This window comes from Mytilus edulis, chromosome 3, assembly GCF_963676685.1.
Source record: "Mytilus edulis chromosome 3, xbMytEdul2.2, whole genome shotgun sequence".
Lineage (NCBI taxonomy): Eukaryota > Metazoa > Mollusca > Bivalvia > Mytilida > Mytilidae > Mytilus > Mytilus edulis.
The window spans coordinates 19098943-19121880 of record NC_092346.1 but is presented as its reverse complement, the minus strand read 5'-3'; the positions used below and the strand labels follow the sequence as shown (position 1 = coordinate 19121880).

The 22938-nt window shown below is 32.9% G+C and overlaps 2 protein-coding genes across 3 annotated transcripts in view; both read right to left on the bottom strand.

The window, feature by feature from the left end:
* Positions 1–2328, bottom strand: part of LOC139515970 (uncharacterized) — a 104137-nt gene extending 101809 nt beyond the window's left edge. For both annotated transcript variants that reach the window (XM_071305761.1, XM_071305760.1), the window contains exons 1-4: positions 2266–2328; positions 1685–1732; positions 1137–1297; positions 360–608 (exon numbers count right to left, since the gene is read on the bottom strand). In XM_071305761.1, the coding sequence (XP_071161862.1) occupies positions 360–608; positions 1137–1297; positions 1685–1732; positions 2266–2317 (510 nt within the window). In that variant the 5' untranslated portion in view covers positions 2318–2328. The remainder of the gene's footprint in view (positions 1–359; positions 609–1136; positions 1298–1684; positions 1733–2265) is intronic.
* Positions 2329–10890: 8562 nt separating this feature from the next.
* Positions 10891–22938, bottom strand: part of LOC139515975 (neuroglobin-like) — a 42400-nt gene continuing 30352 nt past the window's right edge. Inside the window, exons 2-3 of the mRNA XM_071305771.1 lie at positions 14864–15089; positions 10891–11380 (exon numbers count right to left, since the gene is read on the bottom strand). Coding sequence (XP_071161872.1) covers positions 11249–11380; positions 14864–15089 — 358 coding nt within the window. The 3' untranslated portion in view covers positions 10891–11248. The remainder of the gene's footprint in view (positions 11381–14863; positions 15090–22938) is intronic.

The window sequence follows — 22938 nt, the reverse complement described above, 5'->3', positions numbered from 1 at the left end:
ATTATTTTATTTCATAACATACAGTTATTGTTGAAAATTTAAATAGTTAGTATAATAATACTTTTATTTGAAAACTTTCTTTTTTAATGGTTAGAATAACGCCTTGGCCCCACCTACGGGAGTAGCTGACTGGTTTGTTATAATCTAAAATGAAATAGAGCAAAACAAATAGTTACACAAAACCACGAAAAGAGTTATTTAAAAAAAAAATCATCGATTTCTTTACTTTTGTTTTGTTCAGACTTTAAGTTAAGTTTGTAAGTGAAAGACACGGCCGACACATTCCGAACATATTTTGCCGAGTTGAATATTTACAACTGAATGATCGGTTATCCTTAGATTATGGTACACAATTTTACCTCTTTTGTTTCCTGTTCCTGACTGAAGTCATCCATAGAGTTCTGGAAAGCAGAGATGATTGCTCGTTTGATATTAAGAGCCCATGTCTGTTCGTCGTTTGAAGGGCATAGTTCATCAACACGGCCATCTTGGAAAGAGAACATCAATGGGTTCTGTTCAAGACTCTTCTTGAATTCGCCAGTGACGTCAGCATTGCGTCTGGTGTTTGGTGATTTAGGGTCTGATTCAGTAAGTACTACATCAGAAACCTGCAAATGAAAAGAGATAATTATAATAACTCATTTAGATTCTGAATACGAAAATGTATCGCTATGAATTCAATCTAACAAGACAATATATTTTCGAAATCCTCTGGTTTTATCCCTTTGAATGCCTTAAAACAAATTGGCCATTGACCCCATTTTTCTTTTTATAAATCTTTTACATGTATAATCAGAAGCCATTTGATAAAGTCTTATAAAATCTTATTTATTTTTTAATAGTTTTTGAGAACTTTAACTTGTCGATGATTATCGATAAATCTATGAAAAATCCATAAAGAATATTTTCCCGCCAAAATTCCAATGGCTAATATTTCGAAAACAAGCACATTGACCTTTATATTTTTGTTGTTGCTTTTTTTGATTCCTTAATTAATCCCCTATCAATATTTACTAGTGTTATGGAGAGTTATTCATTTTGAAACTGAGAAGCGAACTTCCTTATATAAATGACATAATGTTTACTTTTAGTTAACAACAAAATTCATAACTTTTATTTTTGTTCTTCTTAATTACCTTAAGCACTAGATCGCATTTTGAATGAACCTCGATGTGAACTTTTGCAGCCATGTCAATTCCTGCTTTATCTTCGGAAGCCCCTTGTATTGTCGTTGACACCTTTGATGTGTAGTCATAGTCGTATGTCTTTCCGGTTTCGTATCCAAATTTTTTCGATTCTGCAAATTAAAATAATGACCATATTTTTAAAAAAACTCCTTTTCAAAAAGGACAATATATGCTGTTACACACTGAACTTATATCAACAGAAGTTTTTAATTTAAGCGAGGATAAATCGAAGCCGGGACAGGTATAGACTGTCCCTGTTCGTAGTAATGGGAAAACCCTTTTATTAATAGAAGGATTAAAATAATTTCGGTTTTATGGAAACGAGATTATTTTCATGACTGTAAAAGAGACAACTACTATTTAGGAAATAAAGAATGCATCTTGTCAAAATGCATGCGGATTTGTATTTCTGGTCTTTTATCTTAAGAATTCAATGATGTTTATATTATAAAGTTGCGCTAGATTGCAGGTAACAAGTTATGAAACACGTGACTTACCTGTACATTGTCTTGCACATGTAGCAGTCTGTGAGTTAGGTAGTTTAGCTGAAAACGAATATCATAGTTAATAATAAAAATAAGAAAATGTGGTATGACTGGCAATGAAACATCCCTCAACCAGACACGAGTATTTTATCGTACGGACTCGAATAATTATCAAACCCGAAATAACAAATGCAAAACAATTCAAGCGATAAAACGAACGATCTAATAAAGTTTTACGAACAAAACAATAAACGAAAAAAAAGTAAGAAATGAAGTAACAATGAGATAGTTTTTACACAGAATTGGGTTTTTCACGCTTTTTACAATCAAATGGTTAATCATTATCAGTTTCTAATTATCATTCAATATTACGAAATACACATAAAAAAGTAAGATATGAAGTAACAATGAGATAGTTTTTACACAGAATTGGGTTTTTCACATTTTTTACAATAAAAGGGTTAATCATTATCAGTTTCTAATTATCATTCAATATTACGAAATACACATGTGTGTTTGGATAATAAATTATTCGTTTTTATCGTTACTTATTTGAATCAAAATTAGAAATATATAATTAGCATATAACAAACCTGCTTGATTAAGTACCACAAGGGCACATAATATAAGTAACTTTAACCCCATTATGGAGCTTGTGTAACGTCTCGTTTCTAATTGAGGTGTTCCAATTGGACTGTGTCTTTTATACTAAATCGGTGATAACAAGTTGCTGACACAGATAGGGGTGCAGGGTAAATTCCTCGATAGTAGATCTATAATTAATAATTATCTGTACTTTGTTAGGTTCATCAAAAGTTATCAATTAAATCTGTCACTATCAGTGGTCAAATGTAACTAAAAGGTCAATTTAATATTTCACAATCATTTCAGATTTATTTAATATTTTATTTGTCGTGTACTTTCTGGAAAACTAAATAAAAGTCCGCGGTGGTGTACTTAAAACTAACCCACTCTTTATTCTGGGTTCGGACCCCACTTTTGAAAATGGCTGGATCCGCCCTTGAATACCATTTATATTTATGAATGTATGTAGAAGATATAAACACTTTTTAAAATCATTTAGTGCGACCGAGTTTCTTTATCGGATTTATCTTTATCGGGCACGCCCAAACCTAAACAGTTGAACGCCATGGATATGTAAAAACGTCAGAACCTTTATGATAAAAAAAAAAAAGATCCTAACACACTAGTCCAATTCAACTAAGGTCAAATTTGCCCAAGGGGGTTAGAACCATATATTTCTTAACAATGTCCTAGGGGGATTAATTACGATTACGACAAATGAAAAACATTTTATTCTATTTTGATAGTCTATTAAAACTATATTTTGAAATAATCGTTCGCTATTAGCAAGTTTGGTTTTACTGGGTATGCGCCAATAATTATCACTGAAGAATCATTGGCTTGAACAGCAAAACGATTTGATGGCCTAAATTAAATGTCCCTTAACATAGTCATTAGAGGAGGCGTTAATTCTCTAGTTAAATCGGTTAATTGAGATTGTTATGACGAAAGGCCAGTGACCTTTTCATTAAACTTCTTTTTGGACAGCTTGTGTTGTCACTCTTCAATATATTTTTCATTATATCTGAAATATCCAAATAAAAAAATGCACACTTCCCCTCATAATCCATAAAAAATGTAAAACATTTTCTTTTTTTATTTCTTCAGCATACTTAATTCTACTTACTACTCATTTCTTATTTGTATTTTGAAAGCAAAATATTTAAACCAAAGTATCACTCGGGTGTTCATGTTTTCAGAACATATATTATGAAAAACAACAATCAATTGTACAAGGCTTAAAATGAGGTGTAATTTCGTATTTAAGGAGGTGTTAAATAGCAGCTGGTAAAATCAGTGTGTTTGGTGTGAAATTTGCTGTCCGTCAGGAGAGTGACATTTTCATTAAGAACAACTACATTTTCCAAATGCTTCCTACTTTTTTTGGATAGTAATGAAACTTTAGAGACAAGAAAAACTTTTGTTTATAATTATTTCCAGAACAAATTATAATAAACGATCATGTATTTTATTGTAAAATTTCTCTTCAGTTAAATTGTTGCAGACGGACATAAATGTCCAAAAACATTTCATCATGTAAACATTCAATTTGTATTACTTTTCTCCCGATTTCTCAGGTTTTTTTTTTCCTATAGCAACATAACCACTTCGATTTGGAACAAAATAATTGTTTTGTGAAACATGTCTTGCTACATACTTCAGTTAAGATCTTTGTTTATTTTGAACCTTTGTTTTGTGCTTATAAACAATTTTTAACTTTTAAGTACAGAAATATTGTTGTTTTCAACTACTAATGGGTCGTTTAACTCCTTGTGGGTATCCCGAGGACACCATTCTTACAGTTGCCAGTCCTTCCGTAGCATTTTGTCAAAACATTGAACACTTGAGGTAATGCTAAGGTTCCACACTAGACAACGTTGACCAGTGACAGGTTTGCCTAATTTGTTTATGACTATTTATTTTGTGCGCAATTTTTGGCTTTTCACTCTTTTGGTCTCGAGCGCATCTGACGGAAGGGTATTCAAGAGATCATATATCTCGAGCGTACCCGATACAGTGTAATCCAGAGAACTCTTGTCAAGAACGTACCTGACAAAGGGTATTCCAGAGAACACGTGTATTAAGCGTACCTGGTAAAGAGAATTACAGAAAACACGTGTCTCAAAAGTATCTAACGAAGGATATTCCAAGGAACACTTGTATTGAGCGCACCTGGCAACCAGTATAATAAAAACCCATGTCTCGATTGTACCCGATGAAGGGTACTAGTATTCCAGAAAGTACCTGTCTCGAGCGTATTTGACGAAAGGGTACAAGTATTCCAGAAAACACATGTATCTAGCGTACTTGACAAAGGGTACTAGTATTCCAGAAAACACGTGTATCTAGCGTATTTGACAAAGGGTACTAGTATTCCAGAAAACACGTGTATCTAGCGTATTTGACAAAGGGTACTAGTATTCCAGAAAATACGCGTCTCGAGCGTACTTGACGAAGGGTACTAGTATTCCAGTAAACATGTGTATCTAGCGTACTTGACAAAGGGTACTAGTATTCCAGAAAACACGTGTCTCGAGCGTACTTGACGAAGGGTACTAATATTCCAGAAAAACACATGTCTCGAGCGTACCCGATGAAGGGTACTAGTATTCCAGAAAACACGTGTATCTAGGGTACTTGACAAAGGGTACTAGTATTCCAGTAAACACGTGTATTTAGCGTACTTGACAAAGGTTACTAGTATTCCAGAAAACACGTGTATCTAGAGTACTTGACGAAGGGTACTAGTGTTCCAGAAAACATGTGTCTAGAGCGTATTTGACAAAGGGTACTAGTATTCCAGTAAACACGTGTATCTAGCGTACTTGACGAAGGGAACCAGTATTCCAGAAAACACTTGTCTCGAGCGTACTTGGCGAAGAGGATTCCAGAGAACACATATATCGAGCGTATTTGACAAAGGGTACTAGTATTCCAGTAAACACGTGTATCTAGCGTACTTGACGAAGGGTACGAGTATTCCAGAAAACACTTGTCTCGAGGGTACTTGGCGAAAATGATTCCAGAGAACACATATATCGAGCGTACTTGACGAAAGTTATTTCTGAAAACAGGTGTAAGTGATGAATTGTAAATTGAAACATATTTAAATAAATGTATTGTCGCTTTTATGAATTGGTGTAGGAAAATATTAGCATACTAGATTAGTTGTTTATGAACTTAAAGACTATTTGAATATTTCTTTTCATTTCCTGGATGACTATAAGATACATCGCTTGTACTTATCTTAGGATTTTTTTTTATAAAATACTATTGTTGCTTTACGCATGTGTAAATATGACATTTCTATTTAAAAATCATCGTTCTAATATAATCCAAGAAAACATTTCAGTTCAACAATTTATATGTGCCAAATTCGGCATGCATTGTAAAGCAGATAGTTTGAAACAACAAAGGTAGTTGAAATCTCAGCAACCTCTGTTATAAATATGAACAGAGAAGATTATTTCATAACTAATGATATGCATATAATTATCAAACTACATTGATATGGATGTTGTATAATTGGACGAAATCGTTGACCCCTGTGATAAACAACTGCGTAGGAAAGTGAACCTTTATCTTGTTGTTGGTCAACAATTGTTTACAACTATAAAGGTTATCTGCATTTGGTTTTCTAGTGTCACATTTCTGGTACAAACACTGTTTGAGAGAATATTAACTGTATGCATAGCAGGTTAATGAAAGGACGTGTGGGGTAAAGTTCAATGAGATAGCTAGCATTTTAAAAGTTATATATTTATTTGGATGGTACATGTAATATGGTATGACTAAGAGAAATTATATATATTCTCATTCGCTATTGTTCGATTTCTTTTTACATTTTTATTAAGTGAGAGTATGCATTGTTTTATGGAAATGGAGATAAATGCCTATCTGCCTTTATAATGTATGATCAAACATTAGACACAGTATGTCTATTCCGTCTTTGATGTCAGGTCTAGAAATTAATTTTGTGTCGATGTCTCATTTTGGGATGTCTGTGGCGTTGCTGTTTAGTTGTTATCGGTCGATTTAGTGGGCTCTGGTGTTAATGCTTGATCTCTGATAACATTGATTTGGTATTATTGTTAACAAGGGAGAGTAAGATGTCAGATTAAAAATAAATAATTATGTTAATGAATTTTGTGTTGATGTCAATTCGACGGTTGCCTGTCCGGTGGACAGTGGTTTTTAATGTGTTAATGTCCGATTACAGCTAGATATTTGGTGTAAATGGCAAATCTATGATTTTCTGTTTATGATGTTCGATAATTGATACATTCGCCTGTAAGGGATTTTTTTTATTGATTAACGGGTGACTGTAACGGTGTTGTCAGTTTATAAAACAATTATTGATGTCGAAGTCTATTACCGGTAGTTTGGTGTTAAAATAATCAACTGTCTGACCATGAATTTTGTGTTAAAATTAAGTTAAGTGTAGTTTTTTGCTCACAAATTTGGTGACTGTTTGTACAGACATAGGTGGTGATATCAGATATTCGCTTGTCTGATTCAGATTTTTTTCTTTTTCAAATGTGGTTTTTTTCCAGCTATTCGATTGAAAAGCATATTTAGTCATTTGTTTTACTTTTATAGATTCATTATTTCTAGATACTATCTGTTGTGATTTTCATGGTTATATAATAACCACGAATATAAGGGTTCAACAAAAGAGATGAGTAACAAGGGGGTTCTCATTTCCCAAATTCCGCTTTATAGTATTTTTCCGTTTCTTTCCTTTTCTTCCTCTCCTCCCCTCTTTCCCTGATCTCATTTTTACCCCGATACCTCATATCCCCACCTATTAACCCAAGTCCCCCTTTGCCCCATAGCCAGCATCGCAAAGGAGTGTCATTTCCTCACAAAACATAAAACTATTTTTTTTCAGGTAAAATCTGACGATAGCACCGAACTGGGAGACTAACATGTTATTATCTTCTTCAAAACAATTTCAAAAATCCTCAGGAGAAAGAAGTGTTCTTGTGTGCCATTTCCGTATAATGCAAGCTGTTTCTGATCGTATTCATCATCCTTTGCAGCTGATAATTAACTTCTATCTGTCAGTCTATTCATCTGCAGTACCTCCGTGGAAGATTTACTGTATACTTGTAAATCGTTCTCGTCCTGAATATGTATGGGAATATTTTGTCACTCGACTTTGAGCAAACAAACTTTATAGCTCACGATATGCGGTATGAGCTTTACTCATGCATTTTGAAGGCCGTACGGTGACTGTTAATTTTTGTGTCATTTTGTATCTTGTGGAGAGTTGTCTCATTGGCAATCATACCACATCTTTTTTATAACAAATTCACATACTACTGTTATAGTCATCTGCACGTATGAAATTCAGTTCTTACCAAAGATATTTGGTTCTATTAAAAAACTATTTCGATCTTAATTGATAAGATAATTTGATTATAGCGAGAAATCATTAATTTGTTATTTAAATACATAATTTTTACAATAAGATGTATCATGGGGATAAGTTGGCAATCAGGGTATATAAAAGAAGTAAACAAACTGACAACTAATTAAGAAAAAAGTGACTAAAGAAGATTGGTAAAATGACAGTTCGAAAATATATTCATTGTTTCTCACATTCAGCGCACACAATGTGACAAGACGAAAAATTATAACATAATGGTGTTGTCAACAGACACTTGGGACATCACAGGATTGCGCAAACAGGTTACAGGTAAGAGAACTGATAAAGGTTAACAAAAAAAATGTCAGTATATGTCTAAATATAACAAGATCTTCATTTGCACCTGTTCTATTAATTGACAAGTACATGCGATCCTAATTTCCGGGTGCACGACAAGTGCGCTTCTGTGACTATATTCATACGGTCGTCGAACCCAAAGTTTTTGAAAGCCAGATGTATTGCTTTCGCTGCTTTGTGAACCACTTTAAATTATTGATATTAAGTGATTGGTGGTTTTTTTTACAGTTGCAAATATTTCATACATGCACTCTGTCAACACAAGGTTTCAGATTTAACAGGTCCATTCCGACATACGTGGTAGCGTATTTGTGCATCCTGTATCCTGTCCAGACAATCGGACGCCATGCAGACTCTTAGTGGCCTCGAACCTCGATGCGAAAAAGCACACACAAAGTAAACACGAAGCGAGAAGTCATAAAAGTGACCACATTTCTATGAATAAGTCAATTATGGCATCCATCTTATTCATGTTATTAACCGTTATCCGACAACCATTGTACATGACAACCGAGTTGCCTGTCACCGGGAATCAAAATATGGCCACTTTTTGGTCTTTTTTTTTTATAAGTAATAAAACCCAAACCAACTTGGAACGTAAACTCCGATGCTTCGTGTAGAGACAGAGCCTCATTTAATGTCTGTTTAGAGCCATTGCATAATTTTTTAGCCTGGATCTGTAGGTGGTCGTTACATAGCTGAACTTCTAACCCTATCGAATTTATCTTATTTTTCTGTGGTACTCCAAATTTGCAGCCCCTAATCTCAATTGACCCCCTATTGCAATGAACTTGTACTCGTATTGAGCATACATTAAATATTTGCCACTGAACTTTAAACACAACAATCAATCAAGCCATATCCTATCAATTTATAGAGTATAGAATTTTAAAGACATCAGGTTGCCAATGAGACAACTATTCCCTTCCCCAGAGCACAAAGGATGTGGATATTGTATTTCAGTCGGGAGCATTATAGTGGACATGGGCTCCTATTCCCTGTTAGTGTTTTATAAATCTCCCGGGCCGCTAGGGGAACGGGATATATGACACTGACAGGGGAGATGGGGTTGTGAAGCCCGAATAACAATTATATCATACTGGAGTGTCCTGGTTACTACACTTAATACCATATCTATCTGTGTTCCCTCATCGGGGCTATGGTCTCATGCACCCTGTTTGTGTAACCAATCAAATTGCAGGATAGCACTGTATTATTCACCCCAGTATAAAATATGATTTTTTTTTATAAACAATATAACATCCTGCAAAATTAAGCAAATTGAATACCGAATAGTCCGCTATGATACATCCCATAATAGCTGTAAAGATTTCGACCTGCTTACCCTTCCGGAGCACCTAAGATCACCCCTAGTTTTTGGTGGGGTTCGTGTTGCTTATTCATTAGTTTTCTATGTTGTGTCATGTGTTCTATTGTTTGTTTGTTTGTCTTTTTTAATTTTTAGCCATGACGTTGTCAGTTTACTTAGATTTATGAGTTTGACTGTCCCTTTTGGTATTTTTCGTCCCTCTTTTTTCGACCCTTAAATCGTAACGGAACGTATCTTTTTACTCAGTTGAAAGTCGCATACTATTATTTGTTTCTGATTAAAGAAATGTTCCATCTTTATTGATAAGCTAATAAAGTTAAGTGAGGTAAAGCATATATCCTTTTTTACACATGAGGGCCTGGACTGGGGGATGCAGAATATAGACAACAATCGACGAATACTGCAGCGGAAAAACACCAGAAAAATAGATAATAGAGAAAAATACTCAAAATAGAACTCTTTACTTTGCACCTGCCTCACATTAATGTCATGTTAATAATGTTAACATAACCCTGTGTACATAGCAGTATTGAAAAAAACTGCGGATCTGAATGTCAACTGTCAAAAGTTAGCAGAGCAAATGTCAGTAGCATTCTGGTAGTAACCAGATCTTCACTTGCGCCTGCTAAGTCCTGATAAATACATGAGATTCCAATTTCCGGTTTACGAAATGTGTTTCCGGAACAACACTCATTACGTCATGCATCGACCAAAAGTTTGAAAAGCCGAAATATTGTTGGGAGTTTCAATGACATTAAAGGTACATTTGTATCAACTTTTCAGCACCAGTTGCGTACTTCTATAGTTTAAATTGTCTCTACAGCTTGAGGCCCAAATATTTGAAAATCCAATCTATAACTGGAATATTTTCGTTAACTTAAAGAGAGACAAAAACTGAATGATATATGTATAGTTGCATATCAAAACAAAAAAATTGTGTACACAAACACCCAGATTCTGTATGCAGTGTTTTAATTGATCGATTTCATAAACTCTAAATTGATATTGCCGCAGATAAAAAGAATGTTTGCATGGAAAATGAAATAAAGCAATTGTACTTTATTTGTAAATATTTAAACACGACGAATGCCACAAGTGAAGCAGGAAATACTTACCCTTCTGGAGCACAATTAGAAGATTGATGAACCCCGATTGTTGTTTTTGTTTGTTCTTTTTTTTTTTGGGGGGGGGGGGGTTGAGTGTCTTGGTGCTCAGTCTATGGTTATCTATGTTGTGTTTAATATAATGTTAATAAAATTGAGAATGGAAATGGGGAATGTGTTAAAGAGACAATAACTCGACCATATCTAGCATACAACAGCCGAAGGCCACCAATGGGTCTTCAATGCAGCGATAATCTCTCGCATCCGGAGGAGTCCTGCAGCTGTCCCCTACACAAATATGTTTCTAGTTTAGGGATAATGGACGCAATACTATACTCCGACTTATATACACAAGAAAATAATAAAAAAAATATATATACAAGACTGACAAAGGCCAGAGGCTCCTGACTTGGGGTGTTGTCTGTTTGTCTTTTGAGCTATTTCCTTCTTTTTTTTTCGCAATGGCTATGTCATTTTTGTTTTGGTCTATGACTATGAATGTCCCTTTGTTTCTTTCACCTCCCTTTTTTAGTTGACAAAACATTTAAAATAACGTGGTTATTTATTACAAAACGTTGCAATTAATGAAATGTGACATATCGTTTTCAAAATCAGGTGAAAATTAAACAAATCTTTTTTACAGGTTTTTACGAGTGATTTCGCATGATGAGTCATTAAAATATCTTCAATTGAAATTACATGTAAAATATATAAATTTTATAAGAACAACACAAGCACATAGAAATGATGATTGTCTATATGTAAACTTTTTTGTTTTCAAATCACAGTTCAAAATTTCGGACTAAACATTGACCGATGGCCCGACATTGTCATATTATCATAGCTTGCTTCATTAGGGCTGTTATATATTTTAGAAAATCCGACCATGTATCTTCAACATCCGGTGTCCATTGATCACCCAAAATAGGTTCCAAGGCATGAAGTAACTGCGGAATTATCAGCTGAAAACAGAAAACACAACCGGTGCATGTAATTAGTTGATATGTTATTTAAGAATTGAATGCTCTTTTTTTGTAAATTTATTGGGGTGTAAAAGCGTTGACCGAAGTACATTTGGTATGAAGCGCGAAAGCGCTTCATACTTAAAATGTGCGCACGGTTAACGCTTTTACAACCCTATAAAGTTACAAAAAAAAGCATTCAATACTTATAATTACATTTTTACCTATAGGATCATGAAAACACGCCTTTTATCAAGTTTTTATTTTATTTACCTGTGCACTTTATTGTAGGACCTCGTGTCATCATGAATGAGAAGTTTTATTGAGTGATACAACTGCTTAAGGAATAACACATGATGTGCAGTTAGCCAATCAGAATAACGTATTGTAATGAAACATACATCTAATGTAATTATTTGGTGTTAAACACCAGTTTCGGTACTATGGCTATTTCGTTTCGGCTGGTTTTCTTTGTGGAGGCATCCTAGTCACCTGACATTGGGGTCGACGGTACATGATCATGTCATGTGCGGGGTTCGAAATTATCAACCTCAGTGTTAACAGGCTAATGATATAGAAGACTACTCGGCCACGCCCACCGCGGCCCCGATAAGTGACTGCTGATATGAAGTCTTGCGACACATTGTGACTAAACATTGTTGATAATGTACAATGTACTTTTAGTGACAATGATACGAATCATTTTTGGCGTAGAATTGGTCAAATTGGTATTGGTAACGAGAGACAGATGCGTATTCCGAATGAAGCTACTTTGGATGATGGAACTATATCTAACAATTTAGAAACTATATATATAAGTAAATGGAAAAGCAGTTTTCACAGTTTATTGAACCCAAATGTAAATGCAGAGTATAATAAGGTTGAAAATTGTATGCTTAAAGAAAATGTTATTTGTATTGATTTAGATAAGGAAATTACTATTGATGAGGTTCATAAAGTTGTAATGAATGCAAAAAATTGTAAAAGTGTAGGAATTGACCTTATTCAAGCTGAGTTTTGTAAGAACATTTCTATTACTTCTATTTTACATAAATTATTTAACTTTTGTTTCAGTTCTGGTAATGTACCATATATGTGAAATAAAGGAATTTTAACCCCAATACTAAAATGTTCTACATCAGATCCTAGAGATCCCTTATCTTATAGGGGCATAACTCTAGCTCCATTCACATACAAGATGTATTGTAGTATTTGAAATGAAAGAGTAGTCAAATGGTTAGATGAAAGGGAGATAATTAACGACGAAGTACACTTGATCATTTAAGCACTATAACATCAATAATAGAAACTAGGAAAAGGTGTAAATTATCAACATGTGTAGCTTTTATAGACTTTAAGAAAGCATATGACTCAATTAATAGATTTTTTTTGTTTGACAAACTGAAAAATTTAGGTATAAGTTCAAAGTTTATGTATTCTTTAAAAGCTTTATACTCTAATGTAGAATGTAGTGTACTTGTTAATGGTAATATGACTGAATGGATTATGTTGATTCTGGATTGAAACAAGGTTGTGTTTTATCATCTATAATGTTTAATATATATATAAACAATTTGGTTGATGATATTAATGCGTTGAATATTGGTATTAACATAGATAAAGAAAAATTAGCTCTATTGTTCTATGCTGATGATGTTATTTTAATGGCAGAGAATGAAGAAGATTTACAAAAAATGATGAATGTGATTAATACATGGTGTCTCAATAATGAGCTGATAGTTAATATGAATAAATCTAAGATCAGGCATTTTAGAAATCCAGCTGTTTTTCAAACTAAATGTATTTTTTCTATTGGTGCTAATGTTATAGAATGTGTAAAAAGTTATCAGTATTTAGGCTTATTACTGACTGAATATTTAGATTATCAGTTAATGGCTAAGGCGGTAGAAAAGTCAGCAAGTAGAGCATTAGGATTATTAATTGTAAAGAGTAAAACGCATGGTGGTTTCCAGCACAATTTTTTTTCTCAAAACTGTATGATACAATGGTCGGTTATTAGTTATGATGCAGGTATTTGGGGAATCAGAGACTTTTCTTGCATAAAAGCAGTCCAAAACAGGGCCATGAGATTTTTCATCGGTGTTGGCAAATACACACCAAATGATGCCATAGCTGGTGATATTGGCTGGAAACCTTCATGCGTTAAATAATGGTCATGTGTCTTGAGACATTGGGCTAGATGTTCCATAATGGACCCACGCAGGATAAATTTTAATTTTTTTAAGTGGTCTATACTTAAGTATAATACTAGAATTAAAAACTGGAGTTTCAGAGTTAAAAAAATGTTAAAATTGTATAATTATGAGGAATATTGTAATTTTGAATTTAATGTATGGAACAAAAATTGTATTAAACAAATTGAGGAAGATGTATTTGATAATTTTAAATCAAACTGGTGTACAAGAGTTGCTGCATATGCAGAGGAAAGTAAATTGAAGACTTACAAATTGTTTAAAAATAAATATTGCAAAATATTATGTCATTAAAAAACAGAAGTGCATTCGCTAAATTTAGATGCGGGGTAGCGCCACTAATAATAGAAACTGAAAGATATGAAGGGAAAGAAGTCCACAAGAGGACATGTTTTAACTGTAGCTTTATTGTTGAAGATGAACTGCACGTAATTTTAAAATACCCGTTGTATGTGCATCTAAGACAAATCATGATACATGAAGCTTTGCATTTTAATGAGCGTTTGGACCTTCTATCAGATAATGAAATTATTTTTTTTTATTCAGTAACGACAATGTTGCTGCTATAGTTGCCAAAACCTGCCACAATATTTTATTAAGAAGAAATAGTATTTTATTTCACTAGTTCATAAAGAAACAAATGTTTTACTATCATTTAGTAAAAATGTATATTGTGAAATTTAATTATAAATGTGTAAAAATATGTTTATATGTATATAATATATCTGAAAAGTCTCTCATAAAACTTTTTAAGATTGGTGCATGCAATGCAAATGTTTTAAATCTATGTATGTGAATCTCATTTTATGTTTGTATGTGGTGAGACTATAATAAAATATTGAATCTGAATCTGAATCTGCATCTCCGTTTCGAACTTTAACAAAACAGAAATTAAGTATTTAAAATATTTTTCTAGCATTTCATTCACCTGGTATCTTTTTAGTTTGGTGTGGTTAGTATTGTTCCGTCTATGTTATTCTATACGTATTGCTTTACGGACTGATGTTTGTTGTTGTTTTTTGTTTGTCTCATTTTGCTCATGTTATTTTCGTTTTTTTTTTTCAAATTTTGATTGTTCCTTCAGGTTCTCGAGCTCCTGCGTCTGTTTTTACTAGTTTCAGAATTGTTGTTATTGAAAAGTCATATAATCAATCTGATACGTTTTTAAGTCAACTTTTGACTTTGTTATGAATATTTCCAACAGTTTAAAATTTTGCCTTTAATACATTACGCATTCAAAATTGCTCAAACTTAAAATTGTAAAACTTACATCAAAATATTGAATTTTAGTATCAAAGATTATATGTTTCTGTCCAAGATCTGACATTAGAGTTTCGAGTTTCTCTGGTTTATCTAGTCTGGCTATACATTTCTCAATCGTTCCCATCACTCTAAGGCCATGCTCACGTAATTTTATATTAGTTTTAAGTTCGTCTGAAGATAATCCTCGAAAAGGCACAAATAAATCCTGCACGTCTGGAAACTTGTCAAATAATCTACAAAAATAAGGACAATTACTTATTAATTATTCGTTGCTTAACGTCCAGTTGCAAATATTTCACGCATGCTCAGGACGAGACAAATATCTATTAACTTTTAATAAATGCTTACTTGATTTATCATACATAAAGTGATAATAGTTCACAATTCCGTGATTCGACAATTTTTTAGTTTTCGGCTTTAACTTGGTGTTCTAGTATTCCTAGAAGTATAACATCTCCGGGTAATTAAAAAAAAAAAATGATATTTGCGGTATTTCCTCTGATTTCCCTAATTTGGATTATCTTTTTATACGGTTTGGAATTTTCCAAAATTGCGAATACATATAACCAAAGAGAGACAATTCAAAATCCTCATATCGTAAAATGCTTAATCTCCCATACAGACAGAGTTGTCGTCCTTTCCTCCTCAAGATTGAGGAGGAAAGGACGACAACTCTGTCTGTATGGGAGATTGAAAATGCTTAGGAAATAAGATAGTTGAATCCAATTTAGGCAGGTACATAAATGTAACTATTTCTAATTGTTTTAAAATTGCCAGATTCTCTTAAGAGAGGGTATATACATCTGAACTCATTAGATATTCTCGAGTCACGGTATATCTTTTATTTATTATAGAAACAAGCCGTCTTACTTTGATTTCCCAACATGAACTATAGCCTCCCGATTTTTATGGCAAACTTTATGAGAATTCAACGGATGTCAGTTGCTTAGAAGAAGTGGTTTTACTATTCCACAGCACTTAAATTAATCCTAAAAAAAAAAACTCACAAAAGTATCAATAAATCGATAAAATAAATATGCCATTCAGTGAGCGCCCACTTTCAACATTCATTTATAAAACCAGACAGCAAACCAACGACAAAAATAACTAATAGAAATATAGAGATGAGCATATTAGTCTCAAACGAAAAACATGTGTCGATACAATATGACAAGCGCTAAAACTGCCCCGAAAAGTTTTTTTTGTTCTTTTTTTAATTTTAGACCATAGAAACCAACCAGGAAGCGGTTGAATTTTTTTTTTACTAAAAGTTTTTCGGCCATATTCTCAGTGATATCGTCCACTATTTCCATTCGTCACAACTCGGCCGATTCCGTACCTCATCTAGACAGAAGGAGAGCAGCGGAGTCACCCGAGGATTGCCGATTGCCACTATTTCCTAATGTAGTTCATGAAACAGTCACATGATCACATTGCAGTTAATAAAAGACATTGATTACAACATACTCGGTATTTAAGCATTCTATCAAATGTCACAACACATATTCCTATCTTTTTGTTAACTGAATTATTGATCTATGTGATGTCAAGCACTTACAAATACTGGATAAATTGCTATTTCGTCTATTGACTGAGATAAAGTGTAATTAACGTCAAATATAGGCTTGCACAATAGCAAAAGGAAAAGTAATAGGTTTTATCTGATCAGCTTTTACTCGTCTATTTCATTCTGGATCATTCTACTCTTTCGAGATATTTTATGGTCAATTTTTGTTATTTTTTTATCAAGCTTCAATAGTTACTTAAATTTTTTGAACTGACTGAAAGGTAGGGTCAAGGTTATTGAAGCTACTGTGGAATGAGATTTGTTCAGAAATATAGGCGACAACTGGACTATCTCAAGACAGCATAATGTTACAGTGCACTCACTGCACGCCAAACAACTACACTGAGTAAATAACAAAATGTACTTTTAATCGAAAAGAATTACTGAACATTAACTAAACTGTCGGATATTCAATGAACTTCAAACCTAAATTTAAGCAACCAACAATCAATCAATCAAACATAGATTTTCAAATTTATACATCAAAGTTACACAAAACAGTAATACAGCCGCTTATCATTGAGATCCAAGCAGTTCAAATATTTGCTAATTTTTGTGATTTTTATATGTTTGAATATTTGATGGAAAATAATGGAGAAAAAATTTATGTTGAAATTGTATGAAAACATAATACGAAAAGAAACTTTTAAAATCTGGGTTGATACCCTTCTTTGCCATGAAAAAAAATAACACCATAACAAACATGTGAACTTATTTTGGAGTTGATTTGAACAGTTCATGTTAAACTAAAAAAAATAAGCTGATACGTGACAGACGAAGAGACCGACGGACGAACTGATCGGAAAACATTATTTCCCCCTTCTATCGCCTACTAGGAATTAAAAAAAAACATCGATCGGATATAATTTCGTGGGGCTTTTTCTTCTTTCTATTCGACAGATTACTATAGTATAAATACGTTTGTAATAAAATGAATATAAAAAAATAAGTATGTACAAACTCCGAATGATTTCAAATACAATGTGAATTTTGACAATTGTTTTTAACAGCGTTTGCTCCCTCCCCAAGATACGGCTTACGTACACACACATATACACCTTCAATTGCACAGATATAAAAACAATCATTATAAGATTTTTACTTATACCAAAAGTTATCCTACCGTAGTCTAAAATCGTTCATCTTGTCAGTTCGTTAGGTATTTGTGTTTGAACTTAGCACACGGGGAAACTCCGCATTGACGTCACTACGCCACTTCCGGCGTAGAAAAACAATGTAGAATAAGTTTTTTCTGCACTTTTGAATAAAAAAACATTTCTGAAGGTAAGTTTTCATTGTTGTTCTCAATTATTGCTAAAAAAATGCCAAATTTCTAATGCCCGTTTCAATCCCGACTTCCTAATGTCTAAAAACATTCTAGAACTTCACAAAATCCCACTTCCGGCCTCCATTGCTTTGTGTACATTCCATTCAGCGTCATCAATCTTGTGGCAGGCAATACAGGTCAAGCAAATCGTATTTTTAGGAATTTTAAAATGACATGCTCCTTACGTCTTTCGCGATTTTCCCGCGAAAAAAGCCCAACCAAAATGAAAGGAAAACTAATTGAAAAAACGATGCCCATGCCATAATTTTGTACAGGAATATAGAGTAGGTTAATGAAAAATAATTTACATTTATTTTTCATAGAATTTTCTTTTTATTCATTATAAAAAGATCGATATTCTGACCATCATGACTGTAGATAAATATTCATACAGAATTCCACTGATGTCAAAAGGGATGGCAAAAAAAGAGTTTTCCTGTTGAATAAAACCCAAAATTATTGCAAACTATTTTGAAGCAATATCCCACAAAGAAATAACGTAATTGCCGTAGACTGGAAAATCCCCTAATTGACAGTAGAGCAATTTGATTGGGTAGAACGAATTGACATCACGTGATTTTGACGCCATTGAAATTTAAATGTAAACAAACAAGGTCAGAAGGTTCAGTATGGGACAGCATCGTACATTTAGTTACTGACAAATAATTATGAGTAACCAAGCTTGACAATGCATGGTAATAAAAAATGAAAGCTAAGTGTACAGAAAAAATAAGAAAAAAATAGCCTTAGGATAACGACTTATCATTACACCTGGATACTTTATCGACTAAATTTTGAACGAAAATCGAAATAGAACCGAATGTATATATCTTTAAACATGATAGACGCGCAGTCTGGATTCAGAGACAAACGGAACAGAAAATGAAATTGATATATACATATCACATTAAATTTGATATTAACAACCCAAACAGCTTAATCACATCTCTTTGTATAGATAATCAATTTTAAAATGTATCCGCATCTGTTACGGCATAAAATTAACAACTTAACCAATATATATATATATTTATACATTCCAAAATGAATCACTTGACGAGATTTTTTTCATTTACACACAATATTTCTAGTTTGATCTAGTTTGCTTATAATTGGAGAATAGAGTTCAACGTTCGTTCTTATTTACCATTATAGCAGCAAATCGGAAAATCGTGTAGTGACACACTTAATTTATACCGAAGTCATTCAATGACATCACTTTGTCACAATTTTTCTCTCGAATATAACAGCACTCTAATTGTATGTGGTATTTTAACACAACATTATAACGATCTATATACGATGTTGGCAATTTATCTTCAGAAGTGCCATGAATTAATGTCCTTACACCACACTTTTTATTACATACAATCAAAATGAGGCCAAAGAATACAAAATCGACATTCAAACTCAAATGTCGCAAAAAAAAAATAAAATCCGACTACGCCAAGGCCAAAAAGAAAAAGACAAAGAGAAAAACAACACCACACAAAACGAAAAACATAGAAAACAAACACTGAGCAACATTAAAAGAAAACTCTGCGAATATTCTGTTGTGTCAACTGAGAGTTTTGTTATGCTTAGAAATAAGCACTTGGTCTGAATTTGGTGAGTCCAACTTTCAAAGGAACGTTTAGGTTTATTATGTTTTAAAACCTAAATAATGTGATTTATTGGTCGGAAGCATAGTTAAAGCTCATTTTAAACCACTTGATTCCTGAGGGCGAAAATAAATTAGAAAAGTTTAATTTTTCTTTTATACAATTTTCTTTTAATTGTCGATGTGAACATAGGTATAGGGAAATATATCCGGCTGTATGGTTTTTAGAAACGACAAGAAAAATAAAACTGTCGTACGATGCCCGGGAAGTTTTGTATATTGTTATCGAGTGTCGGCATTTTATCTGCGAACCAGTTAGCGCATGTTAAATGCTTGTTTAGCAAACATATAGATAACATGTCGAAAGAGGCTCAAGTCATGTTTCTTCTCTTGAATCGTACTCAATGACATAGATTGGACATAACCCTTCTATTTGTTGTTTTTTTGGTATAACACAAATTTGTCAATTGCATGTGCTGAGTGCTACCATTCGATATGGCTGTGAGGGATGTATAAACTTTGTTGATGAGAAGTGGAACGTAAAGGTTAAAAGTTGATATCTTGGAAGGCATTATATTAACTTTATATCCCACGTTTTACAGTGATAGTCCAATGTTTATACCTTTTATTGTAATTTAAAACCTGCTTTTTGTTCCTCTTAGATTTATTGTCTTTTTCTTCTCGTCTGAAAAGGTACGAAATATTTGTCACTGAACGTTCAGCCAAAACCAATTAATCAATCAATGTTTTGTATCGCCATATCTTCTTCAATGTTTTTTATCGCCATATCTTCTCCAATGTTTTTATCGCAATATCTTCTACAATGTTTTTATCGCCATATCTTCTACAATGTTTTTATCGCCATATCTTCTACAATGTTTTTATCGCCATATCGTCTACAATGTTTTTATTTTTTTGAGTGCTCTTTTCATATTCAGAATTTTTTTATTGTACACGTTTGTTGAGCTTTTGAAATTTTGTCGGAACCCTTACGTTTGAGCCAAACCATAAATATTAAACTGAGGAGATGTGGTATTATTGCCAATAAAACAACTATACACCAAAGTTACATTTTTGTATATCTGTTTATTTACAAAAAATAGCCTTTATTTCGATGTCTTTTATTGAAAGCATGCACTTCAATGTCCTTTGAACAAAGACATCAATTACAGATGGTCTTAGCGTTGATTTTCTTGACGAAATGTTATACGATTTCAACAGTGACCTATTTTCTTTGATTCAATTATAAACCCAATTCTGGAAAGTTGTCAAGGGAGATGACGTATAATCGCTATAACACAATACTAAAATTGATTTGTAAGTTTATATTGTTTCTGTAATGTAAGCTTAGTTTTGTTTGATGTTTAATTAGAATGTTTACCAAGATTTTGAAATGAGATTGTTTATATTTCAGTCACATAATTATATAGACGTATACTGAATGTACTGGAATCTGGTTTGAGCTTTTTTTATATTTTATTCTAGGATAAACTGAAAGTAAAGAAATTATATAAGAACATGAATTACTGATGGGTGTGTTAAACGACCTTGACTGGCTATAAAATGCTTGCATGGTCGGTCGTAATTCACGGAGATAAATTAACACACCTTTAATAGATTTTTTTCTGTTTAATTTGAAGGACTGAGTTTAACGATATACAACTCGTCTAAACATCAACCTAACAATGTTACATCTGTAAATTTGCTTTCGCAATTTTTTTGTTCTTCCCTTGCCGGGATTTGAACCAATGCTACTGAGATATTGACACCAAATCGCCTATACTGTAGACGTCCCGCTCGATCACACGACCACCTGGGCTTCATTTTGCTTTCGGTCGCCGGGTGTTACCTTTCCACGTCATTTTTAATCTAGCGTCGTACTACAGTACATGATATATACGGTCCGTGTAACACTTATCAATTCAAAGTTTTAAAAAGTTTTGAAATTTTAGATTTTTGGAATTTTGATCAAAGTTTTAAAATATCAAAATTTCAAATTGTGTAAAAGTTTTGAAATTTTGAAATTTTAACCAAATTATCAAAATATTAAAATTCTAAATATCGTTTTTGAATTTGATAATTTAGGAATTTGATCAAACTTTTAAAATACTAAACCTTACGTGCAATTTTGATTATTTCACTTTTTGAAAGTTTGATTTTTTTCAATTTTTGATTAAAATATCAAAAATAGAAAAGGGGCAAAAAGAGGGGTACCTTTAAAAAGCGAAACGAAATAAAAGCGGAACGAAACGAAACAATATGCCTTTTTGAATTAAAAACATACTGAGACTTAAAAGTTAATGTATGAAATAAAACCACAAACAGACAGTTGTAAGTGGTGAAAAATTGGATGACAAAATAAATATTTCTCAAAAGAAGAGAATTTATTTCAAAACCAGACGTACGGCTCTGATACTGGCCATTTTTCTTGCTGGTTTTTCTAGAACCCATATTTTAGGAGAAAAGGGAGTAACTGGAAAAACTGGAAAACTCGCAATAGGTCAAATAGTATGGTTAGGTTGAGCATGTATATATATTTTTTACTGAACTCTAAGCAATAAAAAGGCTCAATACACGGTGTATTATCTCTTTTGATTTCATTTTTTTCTGTTTTGCTCTACGTCTTCTTACTTTCTGCAATCATGTTGGCTAAAGAATATATCATTTCATGTACATTATGAACGATCGTCTTTAACGTTTTTTAATCTGTTCTTTGTAAGTTGTTGGCCCTAAATATTCAGCTTTGAGCGTTCCCTAAGAAGGTCGATCAAGAAAAGCGCTTCGGTCGTAACTTTTAATGTTATGTTTTCATTTTTAACGGTTGTATGACGATCATAATTATATTGACTTGTATCAATGATTTTAGTTAATATTTTTTTGGTACGGTAGGAATACTGAATGCATGGTGTCCCAATTAAGGTTGTGCTAGTCTACAATGTGGGAGATTTTTAATTGTATATCTATCTTATTTACGCTGAAATTAAGAGTACTAAGATCAAATATTAGTAGATTGGAGCCAAGTTACTGTTACAAGGTATCTACAAAAACTCAGCATAGGTGGATACCAGGATATAAATTTTGCCGGTTTTTGCGCCAGACGCGCGTTTCGTCTACAAAAGACTCATCACTGACGCTCGAATCAAATTAAGTTAAAAAGGCAAATAAAGTCAAATAAAATTAAAAAGGCCAAATAAAGTAAACGTTTAAATCCAACTTATAGCTCTGGTTTTGTAAAAGTTTAAACCTTTCATATCATATATAAACGTATACCATATTTATTTTCACGAGCATTCATATTTATGTAATAGTTGCCGCTGTACTACATTAAGCGCCCATCTAGCATTCATATTTATGTAATAGTTGCCGCTATACTACATTAAGCGCCCATCTATTCATTTGTAGGTGTCGGCATTTTGAAAATTGAAAATTCTTTTCAAAAGTTTATATCAGAGATAAATGGTAATCTTTTGGGGAATCCAATATATAGATAGTCACTTTTTTTTTACTTTGATACTACCACGAGGGGCTTCGATAATGGTACATTAAAATATTCTGATCCCCAATTCGATGGAAAAATAATATTCTGTG